Genomic DNA, 19,883 nt, shown 5'->3' on the forward strand with positions numbered 1-19,883 from the left:
AAATATAAATTTGAGCTTTTATTTCAGTTAAAGCTCAAGGATTCATACTGGTCTCTCAACAGCCAACTTAAAACAATCATAATCAGGTTATACTGTAGAGGCTGATAAATCTGTGTGCCATTGGTTTAAAGGGATTGCCATGTTCATGGATGGTAAGAGGAAGAGCACTGAAGGGAAGATACTGTGTACTAAAATGTACTTGTGCCAGGATCCAGAAATATCTCACTCGGAAGCCATGAAAAAAAGCTAAGCAGAAACACCATGTCTAAACTAGATATCTTCATCCTTGGTAAAGGTCCAGAGAATGGACACACATTTAGGTCTTTTTTTCATTTTGTTCCACAGATCCAGGCAAATGGAATTGCCTAAAAATATATTGTTGATCAAACTGAGTCTTATCTTCGAAATCCAGTCAGGATTCTGATAAAGAGTTAGCTTGTTCCGAGTCCATGGGCAGCCGAATTTTACCACAGCGAACTGTGCAACAGTCGAGAGTTATCAAAATATAATGAGAACAACAGAATACAAGCATCTTGAGAAATTTAACTTGACACACTTGACAGTAATTGTCTTAAGATTTATTGCTGAAGGCTGTGAGTTTGTTAAAAAAAGTGATGTTTTGATAGCTGTAGCTAAATTTTGATATGCAGCATCTTAAAGAGAGTTTTCATGTCTCTAACTTTCAACCCTCAAATTCCCCCAGAAGACAATCGTTTACTTTGCTAGCAGACTAGTCGATTGTCGGTGACTAAATGATTAGATGCCAAAATATCAAGACTACCTTGGTCAACTAACTTCACCACAAAGACTATGTAGGTCCATCAGCTACCCCAGCCACAAACAGGCACTAACCAGCTTGGAATAATTTAGAAATCCATACTAGTTACCTTGGGATGGTGCATTGGTTTTCCCAACAAGCTGCATAATACTGGTTTGAGGCTGGTCTAGCTGGTGGACCAGCATAGTCCTTTTGATAAAGATGGCTGACCTTGGTTAGAAAACCAAAACTCCAGCATCCCATACTAGTTAGACACGTATGGATTACTATGATATTCCAGCCTTGTTTTTGCTGATTATTGCTTGTTTGGTGCTGGTTTAGCTGGTAGACCAACATAATCTTTTTGGTGAAGCTGGCTGATCAGGTTAGTCTTGCATTTATGGCTTGTTAAGTGACATAAACCAGCTTGGACCTGCATGGAAATTCATACTGGTCTTTAACTTGGTCTCAGTTTCCACCAGAATCGTTTCACTCTGCTCATCCCACCAAGAAGTGGACTTATGGTGCGATCTGCAGCTGGTCATTGAGATACTTTTCCAAGAAACTCACCATTGAGACTAACAGGAAATGATTCACACAGTTCTGCTTGTAATTGCATGAGGGAGGAGTAATTATTGATGCCACCATGAGTAGGGGGAAGCTATCAGTCTCCACTGCCAGAAGCGATCAGGAAAAAAGGCTACATTCAATGCAGAAATCCAAGTGAGTACAACAGGGAATTTGATGGATGTGGCTTTTACATGAATGTCCAAATCCCATCTGATTTCACCATTAACAGCCCGTGGAATGACATTGTGACAGATACTTCATGCTGCATATGTGGGTATCCCGGGAAACATTCTTGTGCAAACTCCACACCAATCTCCTTTTTATTCAAGAGCATGTCAAACTCAAGTTTGAAGATGTTTCAGTAATGGAGGGCACTGGAGACCACATGCACAGCTGAAACAGCATGTCTGTGTGACAAACTCACAGATCTGTCTGATCCATGTCTGAAGAGTCGTTATCATCCATCATACACAATCTTGGAGGGGAAGCCTTTCTGTTTGGGACATGTGCTTAGATGATGCTCCGTGATTTTTCCACTCCTTTGACTGTCTGTGGCTTTGATTATCTACATTACTGTAATTCCAACATCATGTGATGGCAGCATAACATGCCATTCACACTGACACTCATTTTGTAGAAGCAAAGCGACCAGAAGTCTTTTATTTCACTAATACATAAAACAAAGTTGAGCAAGGTTGAGAGAATAATTTGTATTAACCCTATTGGTGTCGGTTACCATTGGTCAACACTAGTTTTCGAAAATTAAACATGTCATGTTTATTGGATCGTGTCACTTCTAAGAAGTAACATACTGTAGTCTGGTGATTATTTGACATGGAAATTTAATTTTGGATGGATGAAATAAATATTTAACTTATATTTTTGTTTTGTTTTTCTCTCCAGAAGCATAAAGTCGACCTCTTTTACAAGCTCCGTCACGTGATGAACGAGTTGATTGATCTGAGACGACAACTGCTTTCAGGCCACCTGACCCAGGATCAAGTCCGTGAAGTCAAACGCCACATCACTGTACGACTGGACTGGGGCAATGAGTGAGTTACTCTCCTTTACCTCTCAGAAAATGTCCGGAGAAGACTTCAAATGAAAAATGCACTATTTTTTGTGTTTGCCCCCTTTATATGAAAATGAGCTAATGCTACTGCCTCCCTTTTCAGATGTGTGTGGAGCTTCAAGAGCTCATGGTCGCAGGCATAGCGGTGTTAAGGTTTAACTGGTGGTGACAGTGTTACTGACCACACATTGCTTCCAAATGAAATGTTTAACTACAACATCCCTATTTACGATCATTCTGGTAGCATGTGAAGGCAGCATTGGTGAAAACAGGCAGAGACAATGGTACAGTAGCTTTAGCAACATTAGCCTTACAGAGAGCAAAGAAGCTCTTTTGGGAAACAAAATATGAGGCGTGATGCTTACTTTGTCAGGAGTCTGGACGTTTGCGCAAGAATCGTTGGCATCGATACCTCTTTAGGAAGCAATCTTTGCACAACTCCAGCACTGAATTGTTAGCATGTAAATGTTAGCAGAAATGTACAGAATAGGACTTTTTTTTTTTTTTTTTTTTTTGACATTTTCTTTTGAAAATTAAATGTAACCTCTGTGTCCTCAGTGGTCTATGGAGACTCCTATGTTCGTTGGTGCATCCCAACACACAACACTTTAAATGGCTCTTTAGCACTGACATTGTATCTCCAGCAGCTACAGCAAGAAATCAGTAATGGCGGACTGCTGTTTCTCACTCAGGGCTGTGTATTTGCTAATAGGGCAGAGAGCATCACAAATGTGCAGGACTTTCCCCAACAATGACTCCATAGTAGTGAGAAATCCCAAACTGCTAGTGAGGAGAGACTGGTTATAATTTATTAGGATTATAAAACAAAGAGTGATTGGATTTTTACCATTATAGGCCGGTTGTTTTCACACACTGTGTTCGAACACCTTATAAAAGTTATTTGTGCATTCTATGGCACCTTTAAAGGTGTACTGCTAGCCATTATGCTTACTTCCACTATAGTACAAAATCTTTTAAAAGAACCAGCAAAGATGCCTTAAAAGTGTTCTTACCAATGTTAGCCATTATGCTTACTTCCACTATAGTACAAAATCTTTTAAAAGAACCAGCAAAGATGCCTTAAAAGTGTTCTTACCAATGTTAGCCATTATGCTAACTTCCACCATAGTACAAAATCTTGTAGAAGAAACAGCAAAGATGCCTTAAACGTGTTCTTACCAATGTTAGCTAGTATGCTAACTTACAGCATATGTCTAAATCTTGTGGATAAACCAGCTGAGATGCCTTTAAAGAGAAGATAGCAACATTTGCTATCATGCTAACATCCACCATTGGCCTAACTCTTGTGGAAGAATCAGCACCCCGGGCGCTGTAAAAAATAGCTGCCCACCGCTCCGTGTGTGTGTTCATGGTGTGTGTGTGTGTTCAATTCTGAGTATGGGTTACTATACTTGGCAAATGTCACAACTTCCAAATAACTTCCAATGCTTAACTCATTTGAGGAGTGTTTAAATAAGCTCTTGAGTTTCATGGAGATCTGCCAGCATTTTAATGTGTTAAGAAGCCAAGGCCTCCTGATCGTAGAGTCAAAAAGATGAAACGCCAGAGATGGATCACTGCGGCTTTCTCTTTACCCTAAATCGACTCGGCCCAGCTCAGTGAGGAAAATGAGGAGAACAAGAACATATGTCATTCACTGCCTGATTAATGTGAATTGTGTTGAGATTTCAAATCCAATCTTTTAGGCCAATTTATATATTTTTTTAAATTGAGAGTAAATGTATTTTTCACTGCAGTGAAATGCGGTTGTGTTTGTACTCCAGACACCACCCCCAATTTTAACCTACACTGTCTTGCAATTCTTCACAGCTTTTGAGTTTTGAGAGGTATTATTTACAGTTCTTGCATCATTATTTCATCTTTTTGAGAGATTTTCAAAAGTGTTTTGCCAGTATACATTTGCTGATACTGCAAATTGAAGTTTCAGTTAGCAATGAAAGATATTTATGATGTTTATACTATGCTGTACAATATTGACTGTATTGTTAAGTAAAAGATGATGCAGCAATTATATAAAACATACAAGCACACCACACCAGGTTCACCTCTTATAGCGACGAATGAAAGGCCAAAAAGTCATTTAGAGGTCAGATGAACCAAGTATTGCTGTGTATCAGCATCTGTATCAGGCACACATTGAACACTCATGTCTCTTCTTCAGGGTCACCTGGAGATTCACTTCTGCAGTGAGGCACTTTGTGGTTCTGGGCTTTCAGCAGTACATCACTGCCAGGTCTTCAGATCAGCAAACTGAGAGATAATTGAGTAAATGGGATGAAATGGATTTGAGATGGGAGTACTTACCGATATGTTCTATAAATACTTGAAGGATGAGTTGAAGAGCATCTCAAGTGTTTTTCAAACAATTTAATAATGTTTTCATTATGTGTCAACTACAGCATGCAAAGTTTTTTTAGTTCTTTAATATCATGAGATGGCAGAGTGCAAGAAAACAATGAAGTCTGATGTATCTGCTCACTTAAATGATCTTGTTCCTCTCAATTTGCTCAATACTATACTACATACTAAAATACTACACAAAAAAATATGTAAAAAATATATTATGTAAATCCAAATTATGTAAACTAAGGTAAACTATACGTGTAAACATACAAGGGGTGAGACTATGCCCAAGATAAACAAAGAATTTTAATAAACGAATAAACGAATATTAGTCTGTTTGTGTAATGATGCAGTATTTCGCTCCTGACAGACAGCGATCATTAAAACCCGTGAAGTGAGAGTGGAACACGTCTCACTTGAAACAATTCCTGAAAATCATAGCTATCAGCCAACTTCAGCGATGGACAAAATAAAACAGTTTTGGATCGGCTTGAACCCAGCTTTCATATGGTGTCAAAAAGTTCAAATTTCATCATGTGTTGGGTTTTCCATCAAGATCACATCAAATATGTTGTGTATGACTGCAAGATAGATAATTCAGTCTCAATGGCAAGACATTTAAATACGAAACAAACGTTTGACGTAGCAAATTAGAGGCATTCACGCTGAAGTTGTGGAGTATATCAAGCTTGTCATTGCTAAAACCACTTAATTATCACATAATAAGTTTATTACTGTCTGTTTACACAAAGTCATCAACAAATAGATTTATTTATGCTCTGATACAAGCCAGTGATGCAGGATGTCTCTCTAGAGAACTACTTTGCATTGAAATATTCAGAAAATAGGCAAATTTATAAACATACCCCTGGCTAGGCAGGGGGGCTGGGTGATGCTAATGCTAATGCTTTGATTGCACAACAACCGGAGCAAAATGACTTTAGTAATGTCCTAGCAACCAGTCAAACACCCTAACATCCACCTATCCTGTCACACACTCTGAAAATCTTAGCTATGCGGCAGCTAGTTTACTTTAATGTTAATGTTAGCATTACTAGCATTATTGTCTTCTGTTTGACTGTTTCCATTTTAAATTGAACAACTTAGTAAATAACCAGAACATCCCAAATATGGTTTAGTAATGAAAAGCTTATCAAAACAAATTTTTGATGTGAATGTTCAGACGCAAAATCAGTATCTTTCATGTATTTAGTTGCTAACGCACTTACTTAATGCTAGTCTATGGTTTAGGCTACTCAGGATGTTGATGGGATTTTATTTACATCTGGGATGTCTGAGAGAACAAATGCTAATGTTATATTAAGATATGCCATTCCATCACTTCCATAGTTAGGTTATTAGGCAACACCTGTTCCTATAGCGCTACGGTATGACAGCTGCACGTAGCGCTAAAGCTAGCAGCTTACCACACGAGCCTCCCAGTTTTAACAGCTCTGTGTAGATAAACCTGGAAAGAAGTGTGGAAAACTTGTCTAGAATCATCCTTATGGCATTTTTTTCCAATCTAGCTGTCTATCACATTGCGCTGTGAGATATTATAGTATAGCAATGTAGCGATTTATGGATTAAAAAAAAAAGATACAGCGTGGCTAAATGCCCATGAGAACAGGTGGACACAACAGCTTGACTGATTTTCTGTTCTTTTATCATCCACAATATTATACATTCTAAGTATTTCAGTCTTGATGAATCGAGGTTAATCTCTGCCCTGTTGTCTTCTTGTGTTCAACAGACACTTAGGCTTAGATCTTGTACCCAGGAAGGAGTTCGAAATGGTTGATGCGGACCAGATCAGTGTTTCTGATCTCTATAAAATGGTAAGTACACGGATTGCATTCCCATCAGTTTGCGATGTGTGCATTTTCATCACTGAAGCAGTAAATTGCTAAAGCCTCCTCTGTTGGATCTTAGGAGTTTTTGCAATGCTTTTGGTTTCAAATTCATGCTATTTGCTTCCTTTATTCAAATAATGTTATTTATGAGATGCTTGGGCAGAAAATGACACTTTACAAATTATGCACTGAATGTGTGCTTAATGCAAACCTCATAGCATTATGATTTTACAGTTCTGGTTTAAAATATTATATAAGCATGTTTGTAAGTATGCACATAAAAACGAAAATAAAAATAAAGTATGACATCATAACAAAACAATTTGAATATATATTTTTTTATATTATTAAATGATATATTAGTTTAGTGTTTTAGTGAATTTTTTGTATATATATACACACTACACAAAAATATGTCAAAAAAAGTAAATTATACATATTTTATATAATTGTATACATTTATATTTTATGCAATTGTATATTACCCAAATATTTTATATAATTGTACAGTTTAAGTTTTCATTACAAGTAAAATTAAAACTTTGACTTAATTTCTTAAAAGATTAGTCAAATATAAACTGAAAATAAAATTTAAATCCAGGCCATTATTTATTTGTGATAATAAAACAGTTTAGTTTGTTGTGCAGTTGTTGTAACGTCCTGTATGTTGGTTTATACGTCTCTATTTTCAAGTGTTTTTGTTGCTTTTGCAGCAAGTTCTTCAAAATTAGTTTATTAATATCGGAGTCATCCATGCAAATGACAGCATGAATTCATGTTTTAATGTATTTCTGCAACTGTTGCATTTGTGCATAATGTAGCGTAATGTGCGGATATTGCAGAGTTCCCACCTGTAGAATGAGCTGAACAATTAGAAAGCAGAAATGTTTTAAATCCTCCATTAGAGGGCAGATTCCCAAGACGCCTCATCAGTCTGAAACATTAACATATTCTATTTCCCAGAAAGCCTCAAAGCGTGTTTACAGGTTTAAGGAACAGTTACCCTTTGGAGTTTAATAAGAAAAAATACTGGAATTTTTTTTAGCTTTTGATTATATTTTATCTACTCTCAGTAATTCACTTTATTCTCTAGACTCCTATTGGACGATGATGATTTATTGGAAACAGGTTTTGACACAAGCATCTGTTTCTAACAGGTGCTTCTGAATTGCAGCTTGTGGAAAAGCTGCTAATACTGTACATTTATTTTCTTCACACCATTTCTGGATCTTTTTTATGATGTCTGCATACGTTTGTGCCATATGCAAGTATCTATGTCTGGGTTTGTGTGGGACTGAATTTGTGTGCCCACTCTGTAATATGACAGCAAAGGGGCTAAATTTACCTCTGCGCTCTACCTGTATTCTACAGTCAAGGATATATATAGCTTTTTCCACAAGCTGCAATCCAAAAGCACCTATTTGAAACAGATGCTGGTCTCAAAAAAACATCATAAACATAATATAAAATCTACACATAATGTCATGTTTCATGGGAATCGAGGAGTAAGGAGACACAGGAGTTTTCTTCAACATGGAATCACGTGAAAACACGAACTCAGGGAAAAGGTTAAGACATATAAGACCAGACACTGGGACACTATTTTAACAGAACAGGATGAGACGAGACGCACCTGGGTTACAATCGAAACCAACGGGAAATTCCTGGAATAAAAACAATTAACACAGAGGAGCAAAAACACACACAAAACACGGGACAGAGTCTGACACATACGCAAGATTAAAGGTACAAGTTGTAGGACATGCCACGAGAGGGCGCACTACCAAAACAATAACAATCGCATGGTTTGATGACGCTAAGAAGGAGCGTTGGATGATGGGATTTGTTGTCTTCTACCCAACCGCTGATGGCCATCAATCAGATGGAAAGATAAATCATGGATTTAACGCGAGTTCAACGATTTACGCAAGTAGATTACATACAAAGTCAATGCAAAGACGCGATCAGACGATGGACCAGACGTGTCCTCTTTATCAGAATTTATCAGAAATTAATGAAGTTCTCAAATCCAACAGTTTTTGTTACTAGGTTTAAAGCAGAGATGCTGTTACATAAAATATTTATCTCATATAATTGTGATATTCCTGGTTTTTATTAATTTCATTTTGACAACATTTTCCCTTCAGCCATTAAAGTTACAAAGTTGGAGAGAAACGGAAAGAGGTTGCATGAACTAGTGAAGAGAAAAACTATTCGAAGCACCTGATTAAGAGGACTGGCTAACTTTTTGGGCTAAATTCAGAGGAAAAGCAAACACTCCAGTGTAGAGTAGGTTTAAGTGCTAGCCAAATGTTGAGGTCGCAGAGAGATTTGTATAGCTTGATATGTGGGAGGCGGAGGAGTTTCGCACAAATACCAAAAATAAAGAAAGAAACAAGCTTCTCAAGAGAACAGAGAGAGAGATTTGAGAAGACTTTAACTTGGCCTCAGGCAGCAGAGAGCACTGAAGCGGCAGAGACTCGAGACCTTTCGTTTTCTTAGATGTTGATGCTGAATTGTCTCCAGGGAAGCAAAAGATAGATGAAATCAAAGAGTTCTGGATTACACATGCACTGTTCACACACCATTTACTTGATCTCTCTGTTTTCACTTTCACTATCCATTCCATCATTTTTGGGCTTCTGCAGTAACACTGTCCAGAAATGAAATCTTAAAGTTGATGTTCCCTTTTCACTCTCTGTGCACTTCATTGCAAAACAATGACATAGGCATTGACATTCTTTGTCTCTATTCGAAAACTCAGTTTTACAGTTTGACAGTCATTAGATAGGAAACATCAAGTTCATATGATAGAGTGCTATATATATATTTCATAAATTATCAATTTAGTATTAAACAAATATAAACAAGTCACTTGGCAAGTAAATACACATTGAAAGCAATTTATGTAATGTTAAATGTAGTGTTATGTAATTGCTGGCAGCTATTGTGCATCAAAAAGGCATGTCATTATATATATATATATATATATATATATATATATATATATATATATATATATATATATATATATATATATTATTACATGTCTTTTTGATGTGTGTGTGTATATATATATATATATATATATATATATATATATATACAATGCATTATTATTATTATTATTATTATTATTATTATTATTAAAAAACGGTATATATACGGTATATACAGTTACATTTTGGCTTACTGTTATGTCAGCAGCATTGTTGCCTTCGAGCAAGACACTTGCATCAAGTGTCCTTTACCTGCAGTAATGTACAGTAATCTTGTATAAATAGTGTCTGCCAAATGAGTAACACAGTTTTATTCCGCAAAAGAACAGCACATATATTGATGTAAGTTAGTCAGGGGCTGAAGTCTCACAGAGGCATGTTGTAACATGGCAGTACAATCTGCCAGGCTCACAGTGCCGCAAGGCGCTATTTTAGATTAATGTGTCCCGTTAGGCACACGTTTAGCCTCCCCGATGGTGAGAGTGAGAACAGAAGGAAAGATATTTGTTTTCAGATGTTTCTCAGTTCGGCCTGAATTCCTCGACTGGGTCTGGAAATGAAGCACTACTCCCTTGTTGTCAAGCGCTATATCAAGGAAATCGCACTTTTCCTCTTGAGATGTGCATACAGCTTTGATCATTCCTTTTCCTGGTCCTGCTTGTAAAGGTAATTTTAGTGATGTATACGAGCAAAAAACAATTCCAGTACACCTTAGCAACAACAAGCTATACCCTAGCAACCACTCAGACCACATGACTAATAACTTGCAATGTCCTATACAAGGTACCCTAGCAATCACAGTATAGAAATGTCACCACAGTTGCCCAAAATAGTCTAGCAATCACCTAGCAACAACAAGCAAGTACCCATAACACCCTAGTAACTGGAAGGCAAGTGCTAAAAACCATTGAGAAGACAGTAGCTACATAGTGATATCACTACACCCAGAAACTGGAAATCAGAGTACTTACAACTGGAAGGCACAATCTATTTTGTATTTTTGTGCTTGTGAGTTTTGCATACCTCTTTTCCCGCCATGCATTCACTGATGGGGGTTTGTGTTGAATGCTGGGTAATTTATTCTAAACACACAGTCAAAAGCACTGAAGAAAAAGATGCATGCTAAGAAACACAGACTCATAAGTCAGCCAAGCTCCCGGGCACGGTGTGTGTATGTGTGTGTTTGCGCGTTTCACCCTGTGATTATGAGCAAGTGTTTTCTGCTTGGGGTTTGTGCTGACGATGTCTCTGTGAATATGATTAATCTAGATGTAGATATCTCATGAGATATAGCTCTGTACATCCATACAGCATTGTGGGAAAATATTTAATCCCTTAAGCAAGTGTCTTATTTACTCACTTACAGATCAAACAGGAAATCCGTTTCCCTTTGATTCTTGAATTATTAATTATTTTTGTGTGATATTGTTTTATGTTTGAAGATACTGTGCGTAGTATGCACAATATATGCTTCCATATGAAACACATTTATTATTATGGCCAGATTTTTTTTTTTTCAGCTAGGATGATATGTCTTACTGCTGTCAGCATGCTTTGTGCATTATGGATTTAATCTGACATATGACAACCGTGTTTAACTTTCTCTCTCTCTTTCTCGGTTGACAGCACCTATCCAGCAGACACAGCGTCCAGCAAAGCACATCCCAGGTATATTTGTCATCCTCAGTACCATCCGAGGACTTGTCAGGAATGCTTAGAGTCGTTAACTTACAGAACTTTTTGTAGGTCATGGTTCACCATGGGCAAAAATGTGACATTTTGATCCAAACACCTTGTTTACTCTGTTTTGGTCATGCTAAAAGACCTTTTACAGTTATATGAAGCACTAGTTTGAATATAGGTCATTAGTAAAACAGGAACATAACATAATGTAACGTAGCGTAACGTAACGTAGCGTAACGTAATCTAGCCTAACATAACGTAACATAACATAACGTAACATAACGTAACGTAACCTAGCCTATCATAATGTAACGTAATGTAACATAATGTAACATAATGTAACATAACGTAAAGTAACATAATGTAATGTAACATAACATAGCATAACGTAACCTAGCCTAACATAACAACATAACAAAACATAACATGCCATCTCATAACAAAACAACATAACATGTAATGCCATGTCACAACATAACATTGCACGTATTGATACACCACAACGTAATATAACGTGTAATAATATAACTTCAAGTTGTGTTATTTATGTACATGTCATATTATTATATGCTATGTAATATTGTGATATATCATGTGGTGTGTTGTATCATGCAGAAGTATATCACATCATGTTATAGCGTTATACTGTATGTTATTTTATTGTTATATGTAATGCAATGTTTTGTTTTTGGATCATGTTGTGGTATGTTGTTATGTGTTATGGCATGTCCTGGTAAAGTATATCACACCATGAGAAATAATGGTTACATGTTATAGCATTACATGTTATATCGTTAAATGTTTTGCCATATCTGGCTGTGGTATTGTGTTACATGTTTTTAAAAAGGTGGTGCATTGTTATATATTATGCAATGATGTGTTGTTATATAACGTTGTGGTATATTGTGTCATGGCATGCTGTGATATATCACAAATTTTGATATATTTTTACATTATAGTATAGCATTACGTTACATCATTAAATGTTTCGCAATGTCTTGCTACGGTATATTGTTACATGTTTGTTATATACAAAAAACACTTGTAACAACACATACACAATAAAATTAACAAAATAAGATAACATCATGTTATGTCATGATGTGGGATATCAAGTCCTGTGATATATCGTTGTATGCTATGTTATAGCGTTACATGTAATGATGTTATATATTTTGTCATGTTATATCATTCTGTGACATTTTTACATGTTATAGCATTACAATGTAACTATATGACTTTACAATATTATAATAGCATAATATACAGTAGAGTGACGTAACAATATAACATAATATGTAATGATATAACATAACATGGAACAATATAACTTGTAACATAACATAGCAATATAAAATAACGTCCCAATATTCCATTAAATGACTTTGCACATACTGTATTATCATATGACACATAAAAACATTACAGAATAACAACAGAAGATGTACTGTAACAAACATCTCATGACATAATGTAAAGCTGTTGTTCATTCTGTGTTTTTTAGGATGGTGGAAGACAAAGACACGGGGATTCGTGTCGAATGCCTGTGCCGCACCATCTCTTTGTCAACCTAAAGAGCTTCACATACAACACCATCGGCGAGGACACAGACATCTTCTTCTCTTTGTATGACCTGAGAGAAGGCAAGCAAATCAGGTAGGAAGTGTGTCATTTGTTTGTTCAACAGTTGTGCCCCTCCCCCTTTCAAGCTTTTTACAATGGAGATACTTTCAATGGTAATTATACAAGAAACAGGGAGAAAAAAAAGAAAAAGAAACGTACATGAGGTCCCATATGCAAAAAAAAGTAAGCCATAATTTTTAAAATGTCAAGGTCTCGGAATGAAAAGCGTGTGCAAATTCCGCCTACATGTACATAGGCCACTTTTTCTTTTTTCTTTTTTTTAATCTCTTTTACAATAATTAAAAATGGCACAGGGAACTGTGAAACAACAGAAAGATGAGATAAGGACAAGAGACCTTGAGGAAGTATTCATGTAAAATATCTCTTCGCTTCAACTATGCTGTAATGACATCTTAAGTTTCAATGTAGCATTTTCAAGGAAAATGACGACCCTTAACCAATTTTTAGTCTCTCCTAACTAAAACTTGTTACCAAAATATAATATTGTTTTAGATTAATTTTCTACAGTCGGGCTTTAAGATTTTTTTGTTCAGTATTGGCAGTGGCAATTCTCTGCAGTTTCCAGGAGAAATGTACATTAGTGGCAGTAAATGCCAACGGGGCAAAAGGCACACCTTAAGAAACAAATTTGCTTTGCATTACATATATATAGTGTATATACATTTTTTCATTGAACATTTATGGTGCAACAGTATAATAAATCATACAAGTGGTTTATTTTGTTTAAAAACCTTATAAATAAATGAAGTGGGGGGTGGGGGGTCTTTTACCCCACAAAATAGGTAAAAGGCTTACCATTATGGCAAAAGACACACAGTATTGAAACAAATACTGTAGCTAAAATAATGTTTTTAATAATGTACATGTTAATACTCATTCAAAACAATCACTTTAGCAATGTTTGTACTGTTTTCAGCTCATTTTGATTGATGTATATATATATATATATATATATAAAATCTTTATTATCGGGGGGCGATATAAAGCCGATATGTATTGGCTTTATATCGGCTATCGGTCCCCCTTTCCAAGATATCGGCCTTAAAAAAAACTATATCGGTTTACCACTTATAAAAAAGTACATTTTAAAAATACAGTAAAGAATCTGAAAGCATTGAAGGAAATCCCATGATAATTTAATATAGATTCAGAGTATTAACAACAAAGTACATTTTATTATATGGTAAGATTTAAACTATGGTTTTATATAAAAAAAAATAATATATGTTGTTTATCATCTGAATCTAACTATGTCATGTCAACAACTTCCCTCTTAAGGGAAGTCGAGTTTCAGGGACTATGATAAACTCATATGAGACTCGAGGATGAGGAGATTCTATCTTCTGTTATACAACGAAAGCTTGTTTTGTTTTTCCCCGTGTAAATGTTGAGTGAAAAAAGGCCACTGGCGGATTCCTCCAGTGGGGATGTTTAAAAAGTAATTCATGCACCTCATTAATTAAATTAGAGAAGCGTTTGTAGGCCACTAAGAGACGATTGCTTAAATGTTTCTGTTTGAAGAAATGGTTCAATAAGTTCCATCCTTTCGAATGGAGAAAGAAACAAAACAAATAAAATAATATGATGTGTTGTTCACTTCAGGCTCACTTTAAACAGTCGTGTTGCATCATCATCTGTCAAAACGGCACAGGTTAGCATGGCTGTTTTTGTGTGTTTGTGTGATTTCGAAGCCTTGATCTGCAGAAAGCGCAGTGCGTTGTTGGTGTTTGTCCTGAGGGAGGCTGCTCTCATGAGAGATCCCGCGCTGCTGAGTCTCACCATGGAGACAGAACGATTTCTCTACCTCACATCTCATTTCCACTGTTCTCTTTCCATATTCCCTCTGAGAGCTTTAGACCATGTCTAGACAGCGGTTTCTGTGTGCGTTTTATCATTCTTCCCCCTGCAGTTCTTTAGAATGGAAAGCATACGTCGCTTAAAAAAAAAAAAAAAACACAAATCAGTGTAGTGCTTTTTGAGGTAAAACATGTTTATTATTATTATTATTATTATTATTATTATTATTATTATTATTATTATTATTATTAATTATAATAATAATTATAATAATAATAATAATATTAACTGATGTTACTAAGCCCTGTTTGTTCAAAGAAATAAATAAATACAAATATTACATTTATGAACTTTTTTTATTTATTTATTTAATGTACATTTTTCTCAAAACATCTTGTTATAGGAATACATTGGTTGCAAATAATATTTATTTCGACATGGGTGAATATATTTTTATTCTTAATACAACTTCTCTTAGTATTTTTTTTTCTCACTCCTTTTGCAGATTATATTTATAATACAATTATATATGTTTTTCTTTTTTCCCCCTAGTGATTTCTTGCAGTAAATGTATGTATAACATCTATGTCATTGTTTACTTTTATTATAGCTAGCTTATTTAATTAAATAAATGCAATCAGTTGATCACTCAGTGATAATGTTTCCAATTATATACATATATATATATATATATATATATATATATATATGAGACAAAATTTTATTTTGATATGTAAAAAAATATATGAAAAATGCGTTACCAAAAGGGATGTAGTTGCTTATTTTTTATTAAATAATAATAATAATAATAATAATAATAATAATAGTAATAATAAAATAAGACTGTGTATTTAAGTAATTCACATATATATTAAATTAAATATATTATATAAAAAAAGGAATAAATTGATATTTATTTGTTTATTTATCCATCCAAATTCAAGATTTGAAACAGTTACTAAAAACAAGCTTTTATATTATATTGAAATTCGGCTTTTCTTGTTGCAACGCAGTGTAGATATTTTTGCTGAAAAGTAAAACAAGATACTGATTAAGTATCATTTTTTTTTATTTGAGTCTCCAATCTGCTTATTTTTTCTTTTACCTGAACAAACGTTATTTTAAGGAATTTGACATGATATGTTAATTGGTGCCAACCCATCCATGTAATCACTGAAATGATTAATATGATCACAGATTATATGTTTGACTAATTACGGTACATCGTGATTTCAAATCCTGAAAAATACACCGAAAGGCCTCATCTTATATAAATGGCAGCAGCCAAAGAAAGCCATCCAAATGATTATTCACACAGCACCCACAGAGCTGCATCCCTCTCTCTCTCTCTCTCTCTCTCTCTCTCTCTCTCTCTCTCTCTCTCTCTCTCCACCCACTCCTCACACTTTTGACAAGCTGCTAATGGTGGCTCTGCCTCCCTCTCAAAAGCTGTCTGACCCTGGAGTGGGCCACAGTTTCAATCCAAAATTATATCTCGCCTGGTCAAGGCTGAGAAGAGGAACGTACTGTACACAGCAGTTTTTAGTTAAAAGATATTTCCAGATGATTGACGTTTGTCTCGTTAACGTTAAACCAATTTAGTCTGTAATGGGACATATTTCACACGGACTTAAAAGATACAGTGCAAAATATCTGTCCTGTTTATGCGCAGTTTCACACTTTTTCTGCCCCTCTGTGTGTTTGAAGGTTCTCAGCGCTCTCTCTCTCTTTTTCCATCCGTCTGTCACTTGCTTCTGCAGTCGCACATTTGCGCCATGACAAACATATTCAGAGACATATTCATATCCAACTGTAAGCATCTGCACCGCTGCAGTCTGTCTGTGTGTTATTCTGCTGAGAGCTGCGCCACCCGCACCAGCACTGCACAGGTGTGCTCTGTGATTGACCAAAAAGTGAAAGAAGAGTGGAAAATTGAATATTATTATTATTATTATTATTATTATTATTTTTATTATTATATGAAAAAATAATAATAATATATAATCATCATCATAGGAAAAAAAAATACTAAAATAAAACATTGTTATTGTTTATGATGCTGGTATAAAAAAAAGAAAAACATTATTATTATTGATGTAATTATTGTTATTTATTTATTTTTCTTTGATTGATTGATGTCTAACATGTTCTGTGTCATAACTACTTGTTAGAAAATAAATATTACAAATTATAATAAAAGAAACAAAATACATGTAAACAAACAAAACAAAATAGTTGTTGATAGCAAATTATTATTATTATTATTATTATTATTATATGAAAAAAGAATAATATATAATCATCATCATAGAAAAAAAAGAATAAAATAAATTATTGTTGTTATTGTTTATGATGTTGGTATAAAAAAAGAAAAACATTATTATTATTGATGTAATTATTATTATTAATTTATTTTTTCTTTGATTGATTGATGTCTAACATGTTCTGTTTCGTAACTACTTGTTTGAAAATAAATAATAAAAATAATAATAAAAGAAACAAAATACACGTAAACAAACAAAAAAAAAATGTTGTTGATAGCAAATAATCATTATTATTATTATTATATAATCATAAAATTATTATTATTATTTGTTTATTATTTATTTTATTTTAGGTTTTGCACACCAGCATGTTTTTGTGCACCTTGTAATTTGACTAATTTTCTTTTCCAGCCCATATTGTCGGTCCGTATGAATCTGCCTTCATCATAAGCCGTCATGTTCTTCTGTGATTGATTAAAATGCTTGACAGCTGCTTTGGTCTCTATTCAAACACAGATTCAGAGTTATTCAGCTTTGAAGGTTGAACTTGTTACTTTGCATTTGGCCACAGATTCCCCGCAGTTCATTTCTTTTGCAGAAACCCTTGACTGTTTTAACTTAAATCTACTCTCTGAACATATTTCTTTATGATATAAAGACCCTAAATCAACTGAAAGCCCATCAGCTTTTACACACTCCAGACGCTAAGTATGTTATTACCGTGAGCTAGCGGTCGCTACACAATAGGATCTGAACAATCGCTGAGTGGTTTGAATGGGACAAAGCTGGGAAATAATCACACTGCTGATGTTCGAGGAGTTTAATGAATACCTGTCACCGCTGCCGATGTGATTGGTTGTTCTGGGTGGAGGCGTTCCCTGAGGACGGACTGATGAAGCATGTGTGTGCATACGTGCTGATGTACATGTGACATGAGAGGTTCACATCTGGGGTCATATATGTTCTCCTGCATTACTGCACCGATTCCATCAACAACTGAGTAGCAACGAGTCAATGATTATTGTTTTATAATAATAAAATAAACTTAAAAAATAATACAAACGTAAAAATTATAACAAATGCATTAGAAATTTGAAAGTTGAAAACATTATTTATTCATTTTTGCAACAAGAAAGATTTTTGGAATGCAATATTGGTTATCTGTTATATTAATAATAATAATAATAATAATAAAACAATGATTTTTTTATTGAATGATTAGTTCATTTGCAAATATATCCATCTATCTATCTGTCTGTCTGTCCATCCGTCTATCTGTGGATTGAAATAAATTAAATTTGCTATAAAAATTATTCTTTTTTTTGCGATGGAATTAGCAAGGTTTTTGTTATGGCTCATTTAAAAGCCTCTGATTTGTCTTTGTCAGGAATCATTCGCAATGCTCAGTCACTGAAACTTAGTGAAGACGGTACGCTGAATATATTTCACACATTTGTTTGCGCATGACAAAAATACATGTTCCCTCACAAAGCCTGTACCGTGAAGTCTTGATACTTGTGCCAACAGCAGAAGCAGCACAGATATATTTTGCGATGCGAGGTCTGGTTTTGAAGCAGTGTGTGTGATATGCATGAGGACTGGCTCCTGTGGATCGGATGTGTCATGTGGAGATTTCTCAGCAAGGACAACTGGCTTGAAATCTTGAATTCATGTCTAATTAAGAGTTTGCTGGCACTGAGACAGTCATTAGGGCTTTACTTTTGTTATTAATGTATTAATTCAAAAACAAAAACGTGAACACAAATAAATTAGATATATTTGTTTAGTGTTTAAGATGTTTCGTAGAATGTTCAAGCTGGTCTTTTCCATAAAATGAAGGAATTAGTTTATTCATTCAAAAATAAAATGCAAATTCACCACCTATATATATAGGTATATTTTTATTTTTGACTTCATAGATTGATAATTGATTCAGTTGCATAAACACTCTATTGACACAGAAATCACACACTTCATCATTTACTGTAGGACCATTTTGTTCATTTTTAAACAAAATTCAGTTGATATTTAAATACAAAATGTGGGTCTGAAGCAAAACCAGATGAGAGGAATTTCCTCTAGCTGTATTGTCTTCTCTAAATGATGAAGATTTTAAACAGCAACTTTCTTGTGTGAACTTAAAATCAGTCTCTCATTTTGCTTTGTTTTTTTCTTCCAGTGAGAAGTTTATGGTGAAACTCAACAAAAATGGTGGCCCAAAAAACCCAGAGAAGGTGGACCGTCTCTGCGCCCTCTTTACGGTGGGACCAACACCTGCTATTGCTATGGATAAAAAAAATACACAGAAAAAATGGACACTAAATAGTGTCTCTTCCTCTTATTTTCTCACAGGACTTAAGCAACAAGGACATGAAGAGAGATCTGTACATTGTGTCCCAGGTCATCAGGACGGGTGAGTGTCCCGTCTCATTTAGCCTCTTTCCCTTTCTGTCCCTCCTCAATCCATTCCCTTCATTTGGAGCCAAATGTTGCCACAAGGCATTGCATTTCTGCCAGCAACTGCATCTCTAGAGCTCTTACATAAGTGTGGCACTGCAAGCTTCATTCCAGTTTAGAAAGCGACGGGCGACCGGGAGGCTGGAACAGACCATTCAACCCCCCAAATGAGACAAAACTTGTCCTCTTTTGACTCCCAATGGCCGTTCTTAACCTCGTTTGTGAAGGATTGTGGAAACTTTGATTATCTTTAGATGTTTCTGTGATGGCAGGCTGGTGGAAGATATTTTCCAGCTATAGAAAGTGATATAATTTGCCAGTAAATTGACACAAACATTAATGTAACAACATTGTAATGGCCACTGATCCACATGGGAATTTTTCTCTATAGGCAAACAAGCTAAAATATATACATAATTAGCC

At 35.0% G+C, this 19,883-nt stretch overlaps 1 protein-coding gene across 13 annotated transcripts in view; it reads left to right on the forward strand.

The window, feature by feature from the left end:
* LOC113065108 (dedicator of cytokinesis protein 3-like) overlaps positions 1–19,883 on the forward strand; it is a 166,227-nt gene that overhangs the window by 94,125 nt on the left and 52,219 nt on the right. For all 13 annotated transcript variants that reach the window (XR_003278934.1, XM_026236291.1, XM_026236296.1 and 10 more), the window contains 6 exons: positions 2,231–2,379; positions 6,517–6,601; positions 11,242–11,283; positions 12,803–12,954; positions 19,183–19,264; positions 19,356–19,416. Coding sequence is in view for 12 of the 13 variants with exons in the window: in XM_026236291.1 (XP_026092076.1) it covers positions 2,231–2,379; positions 6,517–6,601; positions 11,242–11,283; positions 12,803–12,954; positions 19,183–19,264; positions 19,356–19,416 (571 nt within the window). In the remaining variant the exon portion in view is untranslated. The remainder of the gene's footprint in view (positions 1–2,230; positions 2,380–6,516; positions 6,602–11,241; positions 11,284–12,802; positions 12,955–19,182; positions 19,265–19,355; positions 19,417–19,883) is intronic.

This window comes from Carassius auratus, chromosome 47, assembly GCF_003368295.1.
Source record: "Carassius auratus strain Wakin chromosome 47, ASM336829v1, whole genome shotgun sequence".
In the NCBI taxonomy this organism is placed as follows: domain Eukaryota; kingdom Metazoa; phylum Chordata; class Actinopteri; order Cypriniformes; family Cyprinidae; genus Carassius; species Carassius auratus.